At 44.5% G+C, this 18,931-nt stretch overlaps 1 protein-coding gene across 2 annotated transcripts in view; it reads left to right on the top strand.

Moving 5' to 3' along the window:
• Positions 1-18,931, top strand: part of LOC150103659 (breast cancer anti-estrogen resistance protein 1-like) — a 91,966-nt gene that overhangs the window by 49,122 nt on the left and 23,913 nt on the right. For both annotated transcript variants that reach the window (XM_090398378.1, XM_090398377.1), the window contains exon 2: positions 15,886-16,170. In XM_090398378.1, coding sequence (XP_090254504.1) covers positions 15,886-16,170 — 285 coding nt within the window. The remainder of the gene's footprint in view (positions 1-15,885; positions 16,171-18,931) is intronic.

The raw sequence follows: 18,931 nt of genomic DNA, 5'->3' as shown, positions 1-18,931 counted from the left end.
ATCGAGAAGTCGTTCAGGTGATTAGCAAAACCTCCCTTCGAGGAATTTTTCCCGGAGGGAGGATGGGATGTAATATGCAGTGGATTCTTGAAGGGTGGTCGTACACACGATGGCCACTGAATTAGAAATCTTCATGCAGATGTATGTAAACGTCACTTACGCAGCGTATATGCTTGGTCAGTGTTGACCGCAATGGGGAAAACAAAAGCTTTTCCCGAGTTCGAAAACGCGTTTATTGTGGGTGCCCGTCCGGCTGGAGCCACGATTCTAAAAACAGCAGAGCTCACTGATGTCTAAAAAAGTTGTATATCCACAGGTGTTTAATCAGTGGAAAAATAACTCGCTTTGCTTGTCTAACTGCGGTCCTGAGACAGTTTGTCGGGAATGAGGAGGCGTGCACGGACAAACAGAACTTCGTGTGTGCAGCAATTGACAGAAGCATTTAAACAAAGCTCTTCCAGACCATAACTCACGGAACTATGCGCACGGAGTTGAAGAGAATCGGTACTGGCAGTCGCATGCCTACAAACCACTGATTTCGGGGAAGTTTCTAAATCAGCGGCCGGTATGAGTAGGATGAGGGCAGCATCCACGAATCGAATCGTTGGCTTTCTTTTCCGGCCAGCGAACCCCCTTCCTGCTGGCCAAGGTGGTAGCTTTCCCCATTTCAGCATCCTCCAAAGAACGACATTTATGATGACGTCATTTGGGATCCCTACATGGGACGATGAATTGTGTATGCCAAGAGGATGAATCAGGAGCAGCAATTAAACGGGGATCGCGTTAATTGAAAAAGAAAAATGCATTTTGAACCCAACTGGATGCGAAGGAAAATCCAAAAGCAATACGTGACAGCCACGCTGTCAACGTCTTACTGTATAGATAAGCAGGACTAACGTGTGTCCGGGGTTAACGTCCACTTTCTGATTGCTCCATCGAGAAAAATGAACTGTCATCAAATCTGTGTGTGGAGGGAGGTTCTTGGTGATTTACAGAAAGTTGCGATTGTAAAAAGGGACGTGCGTCTTCTCCTGGACGGTTGGATGCCTGGCGAGAAAACAAAGTATGCAACTAAGGCAGAAAGAGAAACCGAAATCTGCTCTTCGCAGCGAATAACATGCAGAAGGTTGCTGAGAAAGGTTTTACATCATGACAATGCTCCACCTCGTTTCAACGACTGAAGAACTTCACTCTGAAACTGTTTCGCTCACTCACCTCAGTAGGCCGAACATCGTCTAAGTACTTTATTTCTCTTTCTTCCGATCCTCTTAAAGAAAGAAAATCCTACAAAACCACTGATTTCTGGGCAGTTTCTAAATCAGCGGCCGGTATGAGTAGGATGAGGGCAGCAACTCTTTCTGCTGCTGGCGTCACCATCAACTCAGTCTGGTCATCAGCTCAAAGAGAATTCTGGGAAATACCCCATGAAAGCTACAGTTGGCTTTCCTGTGGTATTTCCTTTCTGTATTTCACGATAAATCTCTTTTCCAGATTTAAGCGCGTGCTATCCTTATCCCTCATCCCACTCGTGCCAAAAAAAAAAATTCAGCTAAATGCTCTTGATTCGTTTAGCGGGATATTTCAGTCCTTCGCACTGATGCAAGAACAGGGCATAGTGCGAAAACTTCGCGGGAGGATCGCGAACCTTCTGCCTCTGATAACTCCTTTCCTCTGGTTTTACTGTCGAAGAGGACTTCGCTTCCACCTCAAGGAGCTTTTGCTCTTCGACCAATGGACCAGTTGCGGTGAGTTTTTTTTATTATTATTAAACCATTTTTGGAACCAATCTGGTGCCTTAAGGCATACGAGAGGAAGGGGAGATTGGGTAGAGGGTGTTCGTATACCTGAACGGGATTAGAATCCGCTCCCTCTTTTGTAACCGAGACCGCTCATAACGAGACGAATATCGGATTGCAGTCGTGAAAGGGCGATAAGTAGACGAATATCACGCGCACTCAAAACGGGGGATATCTGAAGGGATTGGGGAAGAGCCTGCATCCCCTTTACGGGATTAAAGGAGAGGGTACGTGTGCGAGGGCTCTCGAGCTTCTGATACAAAAGAATGTACGGAGATGGAAGAAGAACAAAAAGGGAAATTAAAAAAAAAACTGCCGGAAGCGAATCTTTTTAAAAGCACGCGAACACGAAGGGGAAGTCTGTGGGTGCCTTCGATCGGAGAAATATCTGGAAACAGCAAAATGATCGAGAAACGGCAGAAAAGTGGGTCACCGTGGTTATTAACTGCGCGTCGACACGCCGCCCGCGTTAACGTTCGCGCATCCAGCTAGAATAATTCCTGGCTGTTGAGCTCTGACCTGCGCTTGCTTCTGCGGTTGTGTCTCCGTCATTAAAGGACTTATTTCGGAGCTGCTGTGCGGCAGAAAACTGAAAGGGGAAATCGCTGAGAAAAAGACTAAATTGCACGCGCAAGCCTGTCGGGATGCGCGTGACGTCATCGCCAGTGAGGTCGTCGATCTGCTGTTCGCTTTTGTTTTTTTTTTTTGGGAAGAGCGAGTTTCGGATCCATGCTAAAAGCTTCCCCCCCCCCCACACACACACACCACACACTTTACTCCGCGGCTTCTTGCGATCGCTGAGAAAGTTAGTTCTCTCGAGCATCGCCACGTTGCCCGAGCCAGACGATCGATATCAGCTCGCTTCTAAAGGTCGCTGTTCGTGTATTTTTGTCACGTGATTCGATATCAAATGGAGGCCATCTTCGGTAAGTGACGGCGTTGGCGATGTCCATACGCAAGCGGTGTTTGTTCGGAATGCCTCGATCCCCAAATCCCTCGATTTTTTCCCCTCATACCGAAAATTGTTCATTTTTTATTATTTCGTTCTGGTGAGTTTTTAAATCCCGATGCTAAATGTAAACCGGGAGTCGCTCTCAATCCACCTTCGATGCGTTTTCTTTTTACGCAGAATGAAAACGATTTGCAGAAGTCAAAATAAAAAAGATTTAAAATCGGACCCGCACTTTCGGCCAAGCAGTTCAATTGAGGTGGCAAATGCGCCTTCTCACGGTTCGTTGTGTCTCCCTCATCTGCGGAAAATGTCGTGAACAGTCCGTTTTATTCGACGATTGATGAGAACGCAGCTCAAAAAACGGTGTCGCACCACACGTGCTTGCCGTCAAGAATTCCGACAAGAACGAATGCTGCTACGTGCAGACAGATTTGATACGACGTAACACGCTGCTACTTCAATATCAACGAAAATCAACGAAAAAGACTTAAGTCGAAGCTAATTCGGGTTTGGACCAACAGGAGTTAAAAAACACTCAAGCTCGATCGAAGCTATTAAATTCCAAATCGAATAATTCGCACTTTTTTTAAGCAGAGTTCCTCATTTCTGTAGATGATAATAAGTATTCTCGGATCAGAATTTGTATTTGTTCCGCAATCACGTACGAAAAAGTGTGTTGTTCACTTTACCCCCGTCGAATTTTGGAAGTTAAAATTTACGTATTTAGTTTTCGAGATTTCCACGGTCGGTTCATTTGATGGAACCAACTTGCTGTTTTGAAAGATCGCAGGAAAGGCGCGAAATTTCGCTATTGGTTTTTGTTCACAGAAGTCATTTTTATTTACTGATAAATAAAGTTGCTCCTGAAGGGAGATCTTTGTGCCACACCACGACGATGTAATGTTTACAACTGGCCGCAGCTGTTGTCTATTTTTAGTATTTAAATAATGTTTGAACCAGTTTAGGGCAGCACTTCGTTTTCCTATGACTTCGAATTAAAAAAAAAAATTCATATGAACTATAAGCAAGTACTAAACTTTTATCTAAAAATTTCCTTCGTCCAGTTTTTACCAATTTATTTAATGAAAATATAAAAAAATAATAAAAAGCGTGAAAGAAGAGAGTTTGGTCCACACCTCTTTAAACCATTTTGTTTCTTTTTTTTTTTCATATCAGCTGGTACCACGAGAGCCTTCCTGGAATGCGAGGAGAACTTCAAACTGTGCAATTCATTGCGTGGTATTATTTTAAACTTTTATTTATTTCGTTTCTCCCATTTTTATGCAGTGTCCTTGTTTAATCCATGGCTTAGTTTTTTTCTTTTCATTTCGTCTACTTTTATAGCTTTGATTGGGTCCCAAGAGAGAGACAGGACTCGAGTTGCGTTTCAGACTCTGTAGACAATGGTCGAGCGAATATTTTCTGTCGTCTCCGATTGCGATTTAATATTCCAGCTGGAAAGCGATCAGCGAAAAGCTTACTCAGAACTGTCGCGTGAATTTCGTAAATGGAGACACGAATTCTTTCGCATTAATGCGTCGCTCAAGGCCGCGCGTACCGAGCAAATCGTCTTGAGAGGAGCCTCGCAAATATTACGATAAGGTTTTCATTTGCTTCCATTATTACGACATAAAATATTGTTAACAGATTCGGAATAAAAACGATTCTGCATCCAGATGCTGCTCGTAATCTCTGCCCTGATGGGATTTTTATGAAAGCAGTTGGACGGTGTAAATCATTATTATTATGTTTACACCAGCGTGTTCAGGCGATCGTAACTCTGTTGGTTCTGTTTCACATACGAACAGTATTTTTCGAGAATAAAAAGCTCCTTTTCTCTACTAAACCACGACATCCTGTACATTTATGCCAAAATGTCACCACAGTGACGATTATTCTCGTCAGCCCCTGTTCGTCTGGCGCTGTTTTCTCTCGGTTGACAGAGATCTTCTGCACGTGGTCCGCCATGTTTTTGACGTAACGTCTTTTTCTTTTTGACATCAGTACAAATACTTCCGAAGTGAGGAATTTGTACCGATATTTGCTCTTGCTTACATTTCTTGGCAATAAACAGAAGGGCGAAACATTTCAATCTTTTTCTTTCTTTGCCCGCCACGTCGTGTTCTGGTGGGCAGAAATAAAAAAACAACAACCGAATTTTGGAATTTCCTTCACGCGTGTATTTTCACGTGGGAACAGCAACAATTCCCAGTCTTCAATTTATTGCTTGTTGATTCAGGGCATCCGCTGTTTCGTTTATTTTTCTCCTTTTTCTAAATTTCCGTTCTATTTAAGCATTTTGAGTTCATTTCTTACATCGGGACAGCAACGGAAAGGCGTCTATGCGGTTCGAACTCTGCCGAATTTCTTAACAAAGGGATGTCTATTTTTAGTTCAGGACATTCATGAAATCTGCAATGCAGATTTCTCGTTACTGATCTCTGGAATGCATGAGTCATCCACCCTGCGACTAACGGGCGTTGGTCAGCGCTGAATGGCGCCCGCTATTAGAGGAGACAAGCAACGCTTTGTTCGTCGCCAAATTTGCACGAAGCGCATTTCCACTCTTTCTCGAGGGTTTTTCCCAACTGGCTTTTGGCATTGAGACTCGCCCAGTGAAACCGGCAACTGCTTTTGCACACATCTCGTCACACGCTTTGCGGCCATTTCGCCGGACAGAATTTAACGCTAAAGTGAATTCTCTCCACACTGTCGACCGTTCAGGACGGCAAGCTCAGAAGGTCGGTTTCAACCCTGCGTGCAGAGGTTTACATTATCAAAGAGCTGCGCATTGCATCTGCTCGCTGAGAGCACGAGACAACCCACGGCTCCGGATTAGCCTACGACATGTTCTGAACACGCGAACGGTTGCAAAAATTGTGTACTTCGGGGCACAGGTTTAGACGAACACCGAAGTCCTTCAGAAATGTCGTATCTTTAGTTGCTTTGAAGGGAACTTGGCCTCGCTTAAATGTTTAAAGTGGACCTCGCGTAAAATTGATTCTTCACCGAAAAGAAGTACACTCGGGTCTCTTTTTATAACTTCAAAACTTATGTACGTTGTACACAATGAACGGCGTGTTGCAGCACATCCTGGCGTACCGTGTAAGCAGCGAGTGTTCGTGAAGTTTAATTTTGCATGCGAGTTTGTCTTTTCATTATCGAAAGCCTAAATTTTGCTAATTTTTATTTTAAAGGTTTAATTTGGCCCAAAGGAGGGAAAAAGCACCGAAGAAAAGCAATTTCTTTGGAAATGAAAATTGCAATTTTAGATCGCTTAGCAAAAGGAGAGGGATTTACGGCGATTGGTAAACACTTTAATTTAGGCGAATCTACTATAAGAGCAATTAAAAAGAATGAAGTCGCAATAAGAAAATCTGTAATTTCTGAAACAAAACTAAGTGCCAAATTATCATCGTACTCAAGAGATACTTTATTAGAAAACAAAGAACGAGCACTCGTAATTTGGATTGAAGAATTAACTGAAAGAAGAATTCCTGTAAGTGGTTATTTAATTAAACAAAAAGCTCTTCGGTTTTATGAACAGATGAAGCAATTGGAGCCATCTACTTCCGCTTCCCAGGCTGATAAAGAATTTTCGGCTAGCAAAGGATGGTTAGCCGGGTTTTGAAAAGGAATGCACTTCATAACCTGGAGATTACAGGCGAGGTTGCAGCAGCCAAAAATTTTCAAGAGAAGTTAGCCAAAATTATTGAAGAGGGTGGATATTGTCCCGATCAAGTGTTTGACGCTGACGAAACAGGACTGTTTTGGAAGAAAATGCCTAGTTGAACTTACATCGCAAAGTCTGAGGAAAAAGTAAATGGGTTTAAAGCAAGCAAAGATCGAGTAACGTTGTTACTTTGTAGCAATGCATCAGGAGATCGAATGTTGAATCCCCTCCTAGTAAATCGATCTCTAACACCACCTGCTCTAAAAGGCAAAGATCTAAAACAGCTGCCAATACATTGGATGGCTAATACAAAGGCCTGGGAAACAACTGCTGTATTTACTGAATGGTTCAATAATTGCTTTTTTACCAGCAGTGGAAACATATATGAAGCAAAAAGCTCTCGATTTTAAGGTTTTATTAATTGTTGACAATGCACAAAGTTATCCGCATTTAGAACATCCAAATGTGCTGCTTTCCAAACCAGATCGACTCGAGGGCCGCAATTTGCGCTCTGATCCGCATTAGCAATCTACTTGGCCACGCAAACCAAACAAACATCAAACGCTTTCGTATAAAGCTGAGTGCCGTCGTGAATAAGCAGCGGATGTGTGGGGGAGTGTCTCATTCTGCGGAGAAATCCCCGAGGATTCCTTGTAGTCGTAAGTCGATTCAAGTCGCCCACTTCACACTGTTGGGTCTCCTAATAGAATCGCGATCGATCCCGCTGTCTTTTCTCCCGCCCTCCCCTGAACCCACGGGAGTACTTCGGACAATAAATCCATTGCTAGTGTAGAAACGATTCGTGCTCTTCCGATAAGGCGAAGTTGTTCTTTCTGGCGAGCAATTCCCCCCCCCCCCCCTCCCGTCCTCCGCTGCATTGAAAACGCTTCAGCCCCAGCAGAAGTCTGATTGTGGGTCCCTCTCTCTCCAGCGATGGAGTTTTTTGTGTTGGTAGGCGACTCCCCCCCCCCCCATAAAATAAAAGAGATGAATGGGGTGGTCGACATGTTTCGCCAGCCAATGAAAAATATTCCACTTTCCGGAAGTGCCGCCCTTTGCCCTGCTGTGCCCATAAATAAAGCGAAAGAAAACCGCTCTGTAATATCGCACGCCGCCAATTAATTAAATTCCGTCTCTTCGTTCGTTGTGGTGCGACGTCGATCGATAAGTCGGCGACTGTGCAGGACTCGGCGACCACCCGGAACAGCAGAAGAATTCGCCTGACATTCCGAGATCGCTTCCCGCTCGGTCGCGTGGAATGTCCGGGGTAGCAGCCCGTCGTTGGCTGCTTCTGTTTTCGTTCTTCACCCCCCCCCTCCCGACTATCACTCTCATTCACGTGGCGTTGAATAAAATTCTGAAATGGTTTTGGTATCATCGATAGAAGGGCGTACCCCCCCCCTCCCATTTTTGTTCGTCCTTAAAGTTTTCTTTGCTAAAGTTGTGGTCACCGTTGACCTCAGGAAGTCCACGTGCAAGCGTAATGGAAAGACGTTCGTGTGTGTGTATTCTGTGATGGTTACTCGCGATTCCATTAGGCGTTTGTGAATAGAACTCTTTTGTGACGTAATCAGCTGAGAGAGACAGAAAGGGAGAGGGCTTAAGGTTGAAGGTATTCATTACTAGATCGGAAAAAGACCGGCGTTGCAATCCGAGTCGAAGCGTCTTCTCTCCGGAGAGATTTCCGTTCCCTTTGTGGAAGAACAGACAAAACATCTTTGCCATTGCGAGTTCTCTTCATTTCAAACTTTTTTTTTTCGTTTCTTGACGAAGATGATCATTTCGGAGTTATTGAGGCGAGGGAAACGAAAGAAAAAAAATACGGGTTGGATGATGACAGTCGAAAGCGATGCGTGTCCAAACACGAATGTCCTCTTGGCCGAGTTGAAAGTGCGATTGCTTCGTGAAGAGGGGGAGCTTTTAAAGAACGGCGAAGTATTCTTCGCAAGGAAGGGCAGCCAACCGACTCGCCAAGATTGAAGCGATGCGCTCGTCACTGATATCGCTCGAAAGGTTTGGTTGGAGCAGATGAAACAAGGCCGTGAGGCTGTTCTGTTAAACGCGCGTGCTGTTGCGGACGTAAAAAACTGTAAGAGTTTCTTTCGCGTTCTAAACTAGATCGAACTCGAGTCTTTCCAACCGAAGGGAAGCTAAAAAAAACGCTTCCTGTGAAGGAAATACTTGGCAAGGCTACGACGTTGGATCTCGGACCCAAACTTCGATGAACGTTGGGTGTGCGAAAGTGAGATGTGCTCACGCGCTTTGACCTACGAGTAATTTTCTGATCGACTGTCTAAAGAAAAACTTTTTATCAAATTGGATGCGCATCGAAGAAAGTGATGGAAATGCTCAGCTTGGCTGCTCATTCGGCACGGGAGGTAAACTTGCTTTTTCTCTCAATCCTACCATCGTTCCGTTCTGAATTTTGAAAGCTCACCCAACGCGGCATTTGTTTGCTTTGAGGCCCCTCTTGTGTGGGGGCCACGCAATCAACGGATGATTACACGCAGTTGGTGACGCAAGTCTGGATTTTGTCCACTAACAGCATCGCGGGGGGATGGGGGGAAGCGAACGAGGGAATCGTGTGGATCGCTTTTTGTGCGTGCGGCATGCGTGAGTATAGCTTGTGCCTCCCTTTAGCTAAACGAACTTAAAACTATCACTTCCGGTATCATCACGCGACGTAATGACACCGAAGTGTACCGCAAGCATGTTGGATGAACACGTGACGGCCGTGATTTGCTCACGAGTAAGGTGGGGGTCGTTTCATTTTCCTTCACTCAAGTTTATTTCGCCTTCGCGATCTGTGCCTTTGCACTGAGCGTGACGCGTTTTTTTTTTTTTCTTCTCTCATTTCGGCCAAACAGCAAAGCTTCGTGCAGTTTGAATTTCGAAATGAAATGAGAGGAAGGGGGGGGGGGGGGGGATACTCATCCGAGAAAAGTCCGTTCTGGATGTTTCACTTGTCATCGCAATTTCTGCGGTTATTTTATTTACTTTCACTCGAGTCAACCAAATACATCTACGACGGCACAAACGACGAAGTGAGGCTAAACCGGTTCCCGCAGTTTGCGACCAAGGGAAGAGCCCATTCTGGAGTCAATTTACGTAACCCCCTCGAACGCCTCCTTCCCGTCTTTCATTGATGAAAATTGTCGACCGACTTCTTAGAAATGAGAGGAAGTCGCAGAGATGGAGGGCTGGCTCGGTAGAATGGAGAACGGTTTGCTTCTTTTTTTTGCTTTGTGAAATGTTAAAAAACAGCGGCAGAGGCGTTTGCGGAGATTTGTTAGGCGAAGTCTTAACTGGGAAGGAGTTCGGAGCGTCCGTTGGACTGCAGTCGACAAGAAGAGCAAACCAGTTGAGACGATTTTGTAGTCCATTCGATTTTTTGTTCTTCCCTTCCTATCAGATAAAACTCCCTCCCCCCCTTTAAACTTCTGTCCCGGCTGCAGAGTTAGCTCGCTTTCGAAATTGTGTAATGGAAATGGCGGCCAACCAAAAAGCATCTTGGAAGAGACGCAAAATCACGTGGAAATGACTTCCTCTCATTTCTTTAGGCACTTGCATCCACGTGCCTAAAGAGACTCCCCTGCGCTTGGCTCGAACGGAGTTCTTGCAGAGAATTAACATTCTCACGAGCATCCTCCAAGAGAACAAAGTAGCACTTGACACGCACTTCGAGCACTGAGGACCATCTGCCGACCGTCCCCGTACGAAACTCCCCTCAAGAAGGAACCCAGCATCACAGCCTCCTCTCCATCAGGGAGGCAGTCGAACACATCGACTGGGGAAAGAAACTCGAAGTGTGATGCGAAAGGAACAAGGCGAAGCGTAAACATTTGTGATGAGGAACTCCCCTCCCACCCGTCCGTACTTGATTGCGCTGCTCGCAAACCAGGAAAGCTCCGGTTAGCAGACCCTCAGCTTACAAGACATCTGCGGGTGTGGAAAGTGCTATTTTGTATCGGAAGTCTGGTTTTGGAGGGCGGCGCGTCCACCATTCCTCAAATTGGCGTCAAGTGGGGGCTTTCCCGATTTCACGACGCTGTTGTAACTTGATTCGCTGAGGCGAACGAGAGGAGGCTGTTCGAGCATCAGGGGCCCAATGCGGCTTTGGATTCTTTGATTTTTATTTGGTTTACTCTGAAACCCACTCCGCTTCGCCTTCGGATATCCCGTTCGCGATAAGTGCAGCCCGCTGAAACTGAATGGAGGCTTAACGTACACACTTGCTCAGGTCTTCCCTGAATCTGTTTCGAGTATGTGATTGGCTCCTCCTTTACTAAAGCAGCGTCTCTTCCGTGCAGCGGGTCGTTGTTACTCCATGTTCCCGGTGCGGTTCCCGATTCGGGATTAAACGGGAAAATCAGACCTTAAATTTATCTTTCGTTCGAAGAGTCCAACTTTGCATTCTCTCTCTCTCCGTCATTTGCATTCTTCAATGAATAATCTGGACGAGATCAAACCACCATCTGCTTTTTTAGGGGGGGGGGGGGGTTGACTGAGTCGTGTTTGTTAGCGTGGAAATTAAGGAACGAAGAATTCCGTTTGAAGCTCTGGTTTTGGCTGCGTTCCTGATGAAGACCTCCTATTTTAAGTTTCCTTAACAGATAAACAAGATATGCCACACATATTTTCACGGAGTGAAAGTCTTGAACTGAGCTGCTGTATAAGACTTTTTTTCCCCCTTACTTTTGCACGCTTTCCAGCGGATTTCAAACACGAAAGGGTTCAACATTTTCGACTGTTTAATGCGGCGATTCTGGCAAATCCCGACGTGGCTGCTCCTCTAAGTTCGACACGCAAGGGACTTATCCAATTGACGGATGACTTCTCGGAATACCTGAGGTCACCATAGTCAGTGCAGCAGTTCACGCTGGGGTCACTGACTGCAAACACTCAACCCGTTCACCGCGCAACGCCACGAGGAAACCACGTGCACACTCGGTGACATCGACCAGGGCTCGCAATACAAGGGGGGGGGGGAGAATGGGATGTTTTATCGCTGCTGCCGTGCGAACGAAATGCCTTTCGCTGCTGTTCCATGCGAGGGTCAAGGCGGGCGCAATGGAAGTCAAAGATTTCATTGTCGAGGGTCAGAATAGAGAACTTCCGCTGTTACGTCACCGTTGTTGGCGCTCGTACTTTTATAAATCCCTACACTTGACACACCCTTCCTCCCACGCCGGGTCTAATTTCGGATCGCCTCCGATTACGTGTGCGGAAGACAGACGCGCGCTATTTAGACGCTCCATAAAAACTCCTCGAGTCACCGTGGAGCTCCCTATCACGTGCTCCGACTGATCTGCGTCACACCGAAAGCTCTCCGTTTTCACTCTCGTTTCTTGACCTTTAAACGCCAAATATTCCTCCCCGAGACCCCTCTCGCTAGGCGGAGGGCAAAGCAACGCCATCAGAGCGACAATATCGCGACTCCAAGACGTCTCTTGCTCGCAGTGGGTGTTTGTGAAATTCTGTTCTGCCCGAACTTGTGAAGCTCCTTAAGTTTACGAGGTTCGTCTTAATGAAAGCAAAAAGAGCGCCATCAAATGAAAGAACTCGGCGGATGACTCTTCGTCCTGTTTTGTACGCGATTGTCATGCGATGTTTTGCAAGCGGCATTTACGTTGTGTGCTTGCTCCGAAGGAAAGAGATCGTTTCCCAGCTCTAAAAACAGCGACTTTCTCTCGAATTAAATACGATTAAGCCGACATAAAATGCAATCAAGAAATTCTTTTAATGCCACTTGTAAAATAACTGAATTGAAGTTATCCCCCTTTCTCATCCTAATATTTCCTTCATAAAACTGGAGGAATGAATCCCCCCCCCCCCGAGATGTGTATAATGATCATAATTGCTATTTTTTTCCCTCAGTAAAAAAGTGGGAGGGAAATTTTAGCGATCTCGTGAGACGTTTTTTTTTTTTTGGGGGGGGGGGGGAGGGGGCGATTCTGAGAGCCAAGCCAATGTATTATGCCTGGATTCGATTCTCTCGGTCTGGGTGTGTGTCTGTCTTCAGAATGCGCAGCGCAATTGTTGTCATAGCAACAGCCAGAGGAAAAGTCTGCGTTGCGAAGCGATGTGCCGAGGCTGTGCGAACCGTCATCCTAAGCGAACTGAGGGAAACCTCCACAATAGTCTCCCCCCCCCCCCATAAAGAGATTATTTGCGATTCCACACTTTCCGCTGCAGCCATCTTTGATGAGTTGGCTGCTGACCAACTTTTGCAGCTGGAAGAGAGCTTGCAACTCGAACCTGACAAGTACAGCCAGGGAAGGAGGAATGTTTGCCACCGCCCCACAATCCCAGCGGATCGTGGAGTATCTATTGCAAACGAAGAACATGTAGCCGAAATGGGGATTAATATTTTCATTACGATTAAAAAAAAACCGTACAGATTTCATGTTAAAACACTTTGATAGCAAGTTGCCTTTTCTTATTCTTTGTGTTCCTCGCTGCAAAAGGAGGGAATCCCCAAACACTTCGAGATCACCAGTTGGGACTTACAAGAGTGCAGTGGCGGCTCGTGGCTTGATATCGTGGAGGTGCTGCAACTTTCGAAATGCACAGTGTATACGTGTTTGGATAAAATATCAAAATGATGGTAAAAATCAAAAAAAAAATTAAACATGAAAAAATATTATAAGTTAAGGGGATAAAAATCCCTTATTGTTTTTCAGCCAGTAAGCGAAACTACGATCGAAAACTACGATCTGTAACGTTTCTTTGCCGACGAACTGTCAGCGTATCCAAGCGTAAGTGACCACTTGGTAGTGCCACACCACGGCAACTCGTTGCAAAGGTGGAGCAAGATCCCTCACTGTTCTTGATATTTTCTCATAATGTAAAACACACAGCTCTAAAGAGATGTAGTACTGTTTTACATTATGAGGAGAGGTCACTACCCAGACCGGTTTCAACCTTTTTTGAGGTCTCATCAGTGAGTAGCTAGACCTGGAATATCAGACCTGGTGTGGCACTACCAAGTGGTCACTTACGCTTGGATACGCTGACAGTTCGTCGGCAAAGAAACGTTACAGATCGTAGTTTTCGATCGTAGTTTCGCTTACTGGCTGAAAAACAATAAGGGATTTTTATCCCCTTAACTTATATCAACCTCGCCAGAAAAAAATAGCCGTTTGGCTTTTCATCTTAATGAAAAAATATTGTTTTTTATCAATAAAATTATACAGTTTGGTAGAATTTAAAATTACTTAAAAATAAAATCCATTCCTTTAATTGTAATTAAAGGAATGGATTTACAATTTTTGGACATTACAATTAAATCCTTTAATTGTAATGTCCAAATATTTAAAGAGACGGAGTAAACGCGATAAGCACTACAAACACTCTACTACTGGCGCAAACTGCATATGAACAACAGTGGAACTGCGCGACGGACAGTGCCGCACTACGCTAATAGCTCGCATCTCACTATGACGTGCATATGCTTGCACGCGTAGCAATATGTGATACTGTGGTAAACACAGTGCTGCTAGCGCCCTCCTAAGTGCTACAAGATGGATTTTTTTATTATTTTTTATACAAAATAAGAAAATTGTATGGGATCGGTGATGATAAAATTAAATATCACAAGCAAATATAAATAAATCAATAAATATATCGAGAAAAATTGGGGTGCTGCAGTTCCGCAGTGCCTATGCACGGGCCGATTTACGGAAAAGTGGCCCCTCGCATTTCGCCCCTTGTAGATAATGAGTAGGTTACAAAAATGTAAATACATTCAACTCTCGATATCTCGAATTTTTATCGAAGTCCCAGCCCCTTTAGTGGAGATTCAGTGTTAAACTCTCTCGATTATTCGAACCGATAACTTGTCCGAACAAATTTTAAAAATTACATTCGTGTACAAATTGTCACGTGGCTTTTAAACTAATTTCGCCCCTTTCATATGTCTTCAGGGTTTTCTTTCCATTGTGAAAGGATTAACTGGAACTGTTAATCGTTTCACGTGGTTGGTGACGGACATTGGGGGGGGGGGGAACGTTGACTAATCGTATAGGAATCTTTTCAGTAACAAGTGGATCTTGTTCCGATTTGTCGACATTCAAACAATAAAAGTCCCCGCATCTGGCTCTCCTCGCATTTCCAATATCTGCATAATTAATTTTGCATCTTGAGTGATGAATCCCGTGTGTGCAATGGCAAAAAGCGTTCCGTCAATAAGAGGCAAAAGAAAATTGGTAGATGATGCCAACCACATTTACGTGTGTTCAAAGAGAGCTGTAGATGAACAACATGGAATCTGGGTTTGCGAAAAACGTCCCACCTGCAAAGGGCGTGTTTGGACAGAGGGTTTCGAAGTCCCAGTTGTGAATGTCGTAACTAAACATAACCATGCAGCTCAAGCTGCAAGGTGGAAAGCATTGCAATTGATTGGTCAAATACGGCAACATGCAACAACCACGAACGAACGGCCACAGCAAATTGTTGCATCAGTAATTGCAGAGGCTCGTGCAAATGTCGCGGCATTACTGCCTAAAAAGGATTCACTTAAACGAACCATTCGTCATGTTCGATGCAACAACGGTACTCCTGCTTTACCGAGCAATCTCCAGGACCTAAAGTTACAGAATGAAGGCTTAAAAGCCCGATACGAACAAGACCATGAATTTGCTCGTTAGATCCAAATGATTCCTGCATTGGCATTTATTCCTCCTGCTAACGTTATTCAAGCATTTGAAGATTTAGTTGGAGCTGATGACTTCCCCATTGAAGCTATGGTGATTGCAAACTACTTTGAAGATACATATGTTGGAAGAAGACAACGGAGAGGCCGGCAGTTACCCGTTGTTGCCATCGAATTGTGGAATGTTTACACACGAACACCGAATGATCAGCAACGTACCAACAACGGTGGAGGGGTGGCACAGGGGATTTCAGGAAACTTGTGCTACTTTATTCCCAAATATTTACCGATTCATTGACTCTTTAAAGAAATACAAGGGCTGCACAATTTCGAAATTACGCAGCTAATTGCCGGTAATTCAGGCAATCAAAGAAACAAGAAGTATGCTGCAATTTCTGCTAGAGTCAAAAGAATAGTCCAAGGTTTTCAAAATCGTAGCGTGATTGATTACCTTACAGGCATTGCGGACAACTTCGAGTTTTAAACAATAACAATGTGCATTTATTCTGTTAAAACAAAATAAATTAGAATTATTAAAAAATTAGGTGTATCATTTACATTTTTGTAGCCTACTCATTATCTATAGGGGGCGAAATGCGAAGGGCCACTTTTCCGGATCCCGCACGAGTCGTCGCTGAAAGATGGCACCCGTCGTGGCAGCCTGCACTTTCCACCCAAATAACTGGCAAGTGTTTCACGCCCCTCCTCTGGCGGTTTTAAGATTTCCTCTTTCATTCTCTCTCTCTCAGTCAGACAATCTTTCTTTCATCGAGGTTTTTGTTAATGAGTTGTCTTTTTGTTGTTGTTGCAGAACTGTTTGGCCAAAGCCCTTTACGACAACGTTGCCGAAGCTCCGGATGAGCTGGCCTTCCGCAAAGGAGATGTGCTGACGGTCCTGGAGCAGAACACCAACGGACTCGAAGGATGGTGGCTGTGCTCGCTCCGAGGAAGACAGGGGATCGCCCCTGGAAACCGTTTGCGCCTGCTTCCGGGCATGTATGACTCCACTGGACTCGGCACCACAACCGGAGTCGCAGTCGTCAATGAAAACAATCGTCATGCCCGAAGAAGGAGTTGGCACACCAATCCCAATCGGGTAAGTAAGCGAGAGGATCAAACTACTTGTTGAACGTTTCTTGTCGTAACCGCATGCCTTTTTAGTTCGATGACTCAACCAATTCGACGATTTAATTTAATAAATATTTTCGCGTTTTTTTTGTAGTTCAGACCCTACAAATGATTTTTGGCTCAGAAACTAATTGACCCCAAGCCTGTAAACTTCGAACTTGAGAGTACTTGACGGTTCACTAGGTCAGCTGTCTCGGCATTCCGTTCTTGACATCTTAGTTGCCATTCGAAGGACAGTCAGGTTCACGCTGCCGTAGATGTGAACGCGATGACGATGTCCTTTGGTAGGAAAGACCTCGGTTCGAATCCCGTCTACGAAGCGAAGGACTTGAAGGCGAGGGGAAGACTTATTCTCTCGCACGCAATTCGCAGACGTAACAAATTTACCGCCTTCATAAACATTTGCAGCGTCTGCCGTAATTTGAAAACGACCACGAGATTTACGATGCAAACCCGTCTTTTGGTGACTTCCCGTACATAAGAAAATACGATTGTGAATCGTGAATCGCATTCACGATTCACAGATAGTGAATCGCACTACGAACTGTCGAAGTGGTCGTGAAAATATTCCTTGATGGAACTGGAACCACAAAGCGCGCTTTTCATTCTAGGGGGGGGGTCTCAATGGGGGATAGTGATGAGAATTTCTGATGAAATAATTGACGCGACCCTTGTATGATGAGAAGACGGAGATTGGACACCCCGATTAAACGGGTGGAAGCGGCTGGTGAAGAGAAGTCCCCTAAATTGAGAGTGACGGGACTTCAACTGTCGCAACCGGAATTGCCTTCGAGCATTCGGAGGAATTTGGCTTCACAAGGAAATTGCGCGGCTCACCGTTGTGGAGATCGCTTTTGGTCTTGAGGGAAGGACCCTCGTCTGCTGCTCAGAAGTGTGCGTGCGTGTGTTCCTTCTAGTCAATGACCTTTCTAGAGCTTGTTCAGAAGTGCAGTGGGCGGTCCGTTGTGCTGCAGCGAATAACGGGGAAGGAATTCGCCCTTCCGTGTGAACTCGCTTTAAATACGGCGCTTCTTAAGTCGGAGCGGAAAATTATGCGAACGTTTTTTCGTTTTAATATTTCCTTAAAAGTGCGTTTTTTGGGCGAAACCCCGTTAAACGCCTAGAGAGGAAATATTCAATCGACACTTCCGTTTCGAATTAGTGGAGAGAAAGAAAAAGAAACCCGTGGCATCGCCATAATGGGAAGAGCAGATTGAAACTTGAGAAATCAGAAAGGAAATTGGCCGAAAAAGTGAAGTCCTATTAGGTGAAGTTCACACTCGTTAAGCGAGTTTGCACGTTCATTGAACGAACATGTACGTGTCCAGTTCAAGTCATCAGTGGTGGAAATCCGATCGGAATCGGAAGTGATGTTCAGTAAGGTCGCCACTCCGTCGTATTTCGTAAACTCTCTTCAACCACGAGTTGTTGAGCCTTGAAACGTTTTTGCACATTTTGGGACTGATTTAAAAAAAAACTCCCAGATGCCCGAAGAAAACTTAAAGAAAGGGACGAAACTGATAACAGCGGCAAATTCTTCCTCGATTTCTTCACGAGCATTTTTAACGCGTTTTCATGTAAACCTGAGCAAAAATTCACATGGGGAGGTGACGATAAGCGCTGAAAAGGCCCTTTAAGGCTCAGAAGCCGCCCAGATTGGCTTCTGTCTTGTGGAAAGAAGTCGCAAGACGCGAGTCCCATCGCTATCAGCACCAGCGCGGCCAACGTCTTCACGTCGATTCAGGATACGCGAATGTCGGTGAAGAAAATCGAAAGGAAGTTATCATCATTTCGTCTTTGTTTTCAATGCGGGATTCAGTTTTTTCTTTTTTAAACCCGTACTTCAAATCGAATCAGAGGCGAATGGACGCTCAACCTTTATTCAAGAAAAAAAAAAAGACTTTGAGAAGAAGAACCAAATCAGATTCCAGATGAGTGCATCTCATCGTGGCGAAAGGAAAATAAAACCGAGAATTGCTTTCCTGAATGTTCGTGGCGAGATTTTTCTTGAGAAACGTCAAAGAAAAATTGCAACAGATGGGATTTCTCACTCGAAACTGACAGTTTAGGAATCAGGGGAGTACGATGAGGTGAATAATCTCATTACAGTTTTTAGAGATTTACGAGGGGTGGGGGGGGTGCTGGAAAAAACACCCAGAACCAAAATTAATTAATTCTAAGTCTTCTTATGTATAAGACTATTACACTTTTTTATAAAATCTTTATCAAGTAGCTTTATTTTTATCCTCCTACATGTTTCGCCAATCTGTTTCTATTGGCATCCTCAGGGAATACAAATCAGTAAGCACAAAATGAAGGTTACAGACTAGGTCATAACTAATGGTTCTAAATCATACAAAAATTGGTATTGTGCGTGTCTCGTTAACGTGATTTATTTGTGATGACTCATGATATGAAAGTTCATTTCTTTGATGTTTAATGATCTGATAAAAGTTTTCCAAATTTCTGGTAAAATTAGACCTTGATTCTTGTTTAGGTTTTCAGTTTTACGGACGACTGTAGCCTTCTTTAAAGGTTCTTGAATGGTGGTTATCTTCTATGTATGGCATAAGGCTCTTATCATATCTTATCTCAATATCTTATCTTATATCATATCTTATCTTAATGTGATGGTTAGTAGAGGCAAAGTGGCATGAAAGGCCTGAAATGTCTTGTCTGTTATTTCCGACATATCCTATGTGTTCTTTCTTTCTCGTTTCGAAGCTTCT

The sequence above is a fragment of the Typopeltis vanoorti genome, chromosome 9, assembly GCF_054136105.1.
Source record: "Typopeltis vanoorti isolate ZY-2024b chromosome 9, IOZ_Tvanoo_1.0, whole genome shotgun sequence".
Lineage (NCBI taxonomy): Eukaryota > Metazoa > Arthropoda > Arachnida > Uropygi > Thelyphonidae > Typopeltis > Typopeltis vanoorti.
Note: the sequence above shows the minus strand (reverse complement) of the source record. Positions and strands in the feature narration are given on the sequence as shown.